Genomic DNA, 6,000 nt, shown 5'->3' with positions numbered 1-6,000 from the left:
AGATGTGGTGATGCTTCTCCCAGTCCTTGTGCTGGCAAAATGAGCCACAGTATCGCGCCGTGTTGCAACCGCTGCAGGTTTCACTAGCTTTACGGCCACAGTTCCAGCAGCTCTAGAAGAGGAAGAAGGGGACAACAGAACGTTAATAATTTTGTCCTGAATTTTGTACCAAACACATTAAACACAATCCATATAATTAATAGAAACTGCTAGTTAAACATTGGCCTAATTAAGGACTACTAGCCTAGCGGTTAATACATAAATACTTCAGATACCTTGGGGTAGATTCAGCCGTGCGGTAACTCCACTGACTTTGGCAGAATTACTCCAGGGATTTTGGCCTTGAGAAATTAGGGCAGACACTAAAAAGGGAATCACTGCTCCAGATGTCAGCTTGTGGCACACAAGCTTCAGGTTTACTTTTGTGTTTATTTAGTCTAACAAATCACTTGAGATTTTCAGCTCTCATCACTATGCTGATTAGCTGTAAGTGCCCTAAAATTTCACAATGATTTCTCTACTGGATTTATTTTTTAAAAAAAATTCCCCAAAAGAGGGGAAATCAAGTTATTAAAAATGTGAGGGAAGAATATACATCACAGGTAAAACCCCAATCCAGCAAAGACTTAGGCTATGTATATGTATGTGTACAGCACACAACTACCAGCAGTGGGTAGGTTATGTGTAGCTTCAAACCACAGTGAAAAGCTGGCTGCATCCACACTGCTATGTGTAGCAATATGCAACCATGAAAGGCTCTGCCCAGAGGGAGGCAGTGGGGAGCTACCAGAGCCTTTCTCCGCTGCCTCCCGCCATGCCAGAGCCTTTCCCCACTGCCAGAGTCTTTCCCTGTGGAGGGGAAAGACCCCAGCAGCAGGGAGGCAATGGAACAATACACTGCTAAAAACAGCAGTGTCGGCAAGGGAGGCATTGCTTGGGGAAGTAGAGCCCTGTGCATACGCCCAGGGTTCTGGTGTCTCTCTCTGCTACTTGTCTAAGCAGTGCCTCACCATCTATGCTGCTATGTATACTCATGCTTGGGGTGTGTGCAGTGTATGTAAATCTACCTGCCGCTGTAAGGTGTGTGCAGTGTAGACGCACATGCTTAACTCTGAGCAAGTGAGTAGTCCCCCTGGACTCAAATTGGCCCACTCACTGCCCCAAGTTAAGGGCATGCCTAAATCTCTGCACAGTGCCTAAGAGGCTGTCACACAGTAGCCCGCAACAGGCCAAAGGACAAAAATCTTACTCAGTTCCCATCAATTGAGTCAATGGAATTTTTGCCTGGGAAGGACTTCACAATTTGCCCCACTATACAGAACATCACAGCAGCCTGATAGACACAGAGTTTCCTAGCCTCTTATTGTACATCAAGAAAGCAAGACTATACATTTTAAAAATTCCCTCACTTTTCAAATGTGATTGAAAAATATCTCTTTATCAGGAATAAAACTGGACAGAACCACATCCATGAACTCCCTGCTCCGAGTCCTACCCAAAGAGTAGCAACCACAGAATATGCCGTTCACTTCCCTACTGTCCCTCGCAATGCCAGCTGGATGCTGGAGCACATCCAACCTACAAGTGATATTCCTAAACTACATTAAAAAAATCCCAATTACAGAACAGAACAAAGACTTAAATCCAAAACAATATTTTAAGGAAATTAAACATTTAATTGGAGTCAAGTGGCTTCTTTAGAAAATATCCTGATGTTAGTTCTATCCTTTTTTTTGGCGCAGGAATATTCTGGCAGATGCAAGAAGAGTAACTGTCTAATACTCACTGACTCCTTCAGATTGAAATCAGATGTACATGGCATTCTCAATTCAAACTGATTAAACACACAGACTAAACGAGGTAATTACAAATACATGTGCTGAGGACTCTTTTTTTTTAATTTGTAAAATTGTTCACATCTTTTAAAACACTTTTTTAAAAAGGTGGAATTACAAACTCACAGAAACAGATGTTTTTGGTAGTTAAACTGTTGGAAAGTCAGATCCCATGTCTGACATCACCTGGTTTTGATTCAGTGTTCATGATCTCAGGTTAATTCTCCTTAGACTCAGTCCAGTTCTGGAGCAGTATGACCACATTACCGCCATTTGGACTGAATAACTTCACTATATTTTTAAATGCATTTTAACTTTTTTTTTAAAACAAGCACACTTTTTTGTCACCACAATGAAAAGCAACTCCAATACAAATGATTTTTGTAATTGTGTGCACAGGAATAAGATGCGTACAATTCTATCTGGAACATGCTTGCACAGAGTTACTGCTGAACTGGCAATAACCAGCCTTGTTTGGTTATACTGATTTTTAGAATTGCAGAATTGACTATTCTTGTTCATTCCCTATCCAAAAAAGGGTCCTGATCATTCATGGGAAGACCCTTTAGCCCACATGCAGTACCACTGAAATCAGCAGGGCTCTCTACAGGTGCACAAGTCCCTTTGTGCAGGTTTGATTGCAGTACTGGGTAGATTCATTGTAAAATGTTTTGATGCTGGAAAATATAGCCTCTATCTAGTCAAGTTTCTATTCAACAAATAAAAGCCAAGTTTCTAAAAATCCTCTTTTTTGTTTTGAACTTGATGTGCTAAATTCTACCTGAGCAGAAGTGCTTGTCCAGTGCTCAATTTGTGCCAGGGCTTGCCAGGGCTCACCTCTAGGCTTGGCAGTTCATAGCCCTGGCACCTCTGGGCTTGCTGCATCAGTTATGAACATTAAAAAATTGCTTGAGTCCCATCACCTCTTTCATTACAAATTAAGCACTGTGCTTGTCTAAGTCTGCATAGCAGGATGTTACAAACTCTCAAGCTGGAGCCACAATGTCATGATGCAACCAGCTGTCCCAAAATGCATTTTTGTGATAGAAAACAAAGTCACTTACATCTTACGAGTATTTTTTTGAACTGGCTATTTTATTAATTAAATCATCTGAAGTCTCTACAATGCTTTGAACATGTAAAATGCTATATGGGTGCTAGATTTTATTAAAATTCTTAGTCACTCACAGCTCTAAATCAATGCTTTATAAGATATTACCTCATGTGTCCCTACATTGTCTGGTACGTGCTTTTGTCCACTGCATTTATCAGTTACAATTCAACAGGACTTTACAGCTTTAGTCTAATTGTGAGAATAAATGCACATAAAATTCATTTTAAAATTCTTGCACCTGTTTATGTACCAAATTATTATATTTAAAAGTACTAAAGAATAGTCCTTCTGTGTAAATTGGCAACAAGTGTGCATTCATGAGGATACTTACTTGCATTGCCATATTAGCTGTGTTTTGTAGCATACAATCCACTGGTCCCACAAGGACTTCTTTTACAGAATAGTACAGACCTCACCATTGTTATCTGGGAATACACATCAAGGAACCAGTACTATGTCATGCTACAATCCATATGGTAACATAATGTGTCTACATGAAATTGAGCAAAGTTTCTGTATTTAAATGAAGCAAACAACGCAGCTATGGATTTTTAATGTGATTTCATCTTTTATACAACCCCTAAAATACTGGCCTAATGTACTGCAACACCAGTTCTTGTTTTGTACTGAGTTCCAGATGTATCCTAATACTGTAAGGACAGGATCATAGAGACCTTAGACTCCTTGTGCACTAGTTAGGCTATACACAAGCCAGATTTTCAGCCTATGTAACTCAATTTAGCTTCATTGACTCCAAGGATGTATTGACTTAATGGAGTTTGGCTGAATGAGGAACTGGCCTTGAATCTAACCCACAGGTCCCATTTTCATCTTCCAGAATCACATTCACTACATCAGGGTCATCCCTAGACATTTTGGTGCCCTACGCAGCCTCCCTGAAAAGGGAAGGGCTGGCCCCAGGCCTCTGCGAGGGGGCAGGAGCAGGCTGGGGGGCGGGGAAACCGCCCCCAAGCACGAGCCGACTGAGTGGAGAGGGCTGGGGCCAGGTCGCTCCACTTCCTGCTGCCCGGTGATTGCAGGGTGGGCCCGACCCCGCACTCACGGGGCAGAGGGAAGTGGAGTGACCCAGTCCCAGCCCACTTCACTCTGCTCCCTGGCTCCCAGCCTTGGGACTTGGGAGGCAGGGGGGAACTGCCCCCTAGCACTCACCAGTGGTGCGGCTGGGAGCCGGTGGAGCGGAGTGGACTGGGGCCGAGTAGCTCCACTTCCCGTCGCCCAGTAAATGCAGGGTGCGTCCGATCCCTGCAGCAGTCCCCTGGGATGTAGCTCAGGGGAAGGGGGGGAGTGGGGTGGGGCTGGGGAAGAGCAGGGGTGGGAAGAGGCAGGACAGGGGCGGAGGCTTTGGGGAAGAGGGGGAGCAGGGGCGAGGGGCAGCATTCTGAGCCGGCCAGGGGATCGGTCTGGCCGCTGGAACAGCACGCAGCTGTGTAGGGCACCAGGAAATTTGGGGCAGTTTGGTGCCCCAAATTTCCTGGTGCCCTACGCAGCTGCATAGTTTGCGTATGGGTAAGGACAGCCCTGCACTACATCTCCCGCAACTCACAAAGTGAAACCATTGTCATTCAGAAAGTCTTGGACCAAAGCTTATCCTCTTCCTGGTTCCGATATACTTTATTTTCAAGATTTCTCAGGTTCAAACAGCTTTCATAAAAAGAAGGTACAAGCAATATTATAGGTTGTGACTGCAGCTCATGTGGACATCCATAAGCTACCTTTAATATAATTAGCTTGAGTATTGGAGCAGTGAAACTTCTGCAGAAGCTCACCTGAAACCCTGGGCAATTACTCACATGGCTAGTTCACACTGAAGCACTTCAGTGCTACTAATACCTGAGCTAGCTATATTAAAGCTAGCTTGGGTATGTCTCCACAAGTTGTGTTACACCCAGTGTATCCATAGTTGCACTGGCATTCATTGTCTTCAGGGGCTCAGTGCATCATCTCTTATTTCTGTAGTGCATAGCTCTAGTCGTGCTCACATAGACAGAACCCTTTCGGATTGAAGTTTGGATGACAGCAATCTTTCTGGCGAGCAAAAGAACTAGTTTGACGTTGCAATGACTCAAAACATTCAACTGCCTATTGAAGATATCAAGCAGAAAAATGAGTCATTACTTAGTTTATAGTCCCAGTTGTCCATCCTGTGCAATTCTAGTTTTCCATGAAGTTCAGTGAGCTATTCCAATGCAGGAATGTGTCAACTTTCTCTCCCACAAATATTTGCAGAACCCATCAGACTTCCTACTTTTGCTGTTCCATTAGCCCATGTCTTACAGACAAACAATTGTTCCATCACTGTTTAAAATTTGTGAGGATTCCTACTCTCCAAAATCCTTGGCAGAGCATTACTTCAACAGGTACATGCAGCTAATAACTCTAAATTTTTTTTTTGTCCTCATCAACAAATGCTGCTCCAGGATCTCCATCTTGGAGAGCTCTAACACTGAGGCTGAATGTTTGCTAACACATTGCGTTTGGCAAGCCATTTTGCCCTACACTCTTGCCATCACTAACCATCTTTTAGAAATATTTTCTGTTATTATAGTATTTGCTTTGCTCTTCTACTTCCTGTTGAGACTCAGAAGGGAGCTGGCTCAAAAAAAAAAAAATCTTAAGATGTTAAAAGGCGATCTACTTTGAAATGTCTAAATATGGTGCCATACTGTTCAGAGTCACCTTTAACAAAGTTTCTGACGTTCTCCACTTTCCTACGAAAGGCAAGTAATACTGTAGTGTTAATCCTAGTTATGTTAAGAACCCAGATTTCCTGATGTTTCCTGGAGGGAGTAAGAATAGTGCACCTACTGGAGAGTACTGGGAACCCTAACTGCTTGCACTAAAAGTTAATCAATAAAGAGAAAAAAAGAATACACGTGGGTTACTGATTGCACAGTTGTGTTAAAAAAGGCCACAAGCCAGTCCAGCCAAGCAATAAAGGATGTGTACAAATACACTGATGTGTAATTTATTCAGCACCTATCATCATGGGGGATGCTTTTCAACAGTGCCAGCGTGACCAAGCAATACAAG

At 43.1% G+C, this 6,000-nt stretch overlaps 1 protein-coding gene across 9 annotated transcripts in view; it reads right to left on the bottom strand.

The window, feature by feature from the left end:
- Positions 1-6,000, bottom strand: part of RUNX1T1 (RUNX1 partner transcriptional co-repressor 1) — a 145,914-nt gene that overhangs the window by 3,981 nt on the left and 135,933 nt on the right. For all 9 annotated transcript variants that reach the window (XM_048841203.2, XM_048841208.2, XM_048841202.2 and 6 more), the window contains one exon: positions 1-112. This exon is cut by the window's left edge and continues 3,981 nt beyond it. In XM_048841203.2, coding sequence (XP_048697160.1) covers positions 1-112 — 112 coding nt within the window. The remainder of the gene's footprint in view (positions 113-6,000) is intronic.

This window comes from Caretta caretta, chromosome 2 (assembly GCF_965140235.1).
Source record: "Caretta caretta isolate rCarCar2 chromosome 2, rCarCar1.hap1, whole genome shotgun sequence".
NCBI classification, from domain to species: Eukaryota; Metazoa; Chordata; order Testudines; family Cheloniidae; genus Caretta; species Caretta caretta.
The sequence above is the reverse complement of the archived record's forward strand: the minus strand, read 5'-3'. Positions and strand labels throughout refer to the sequence as shown.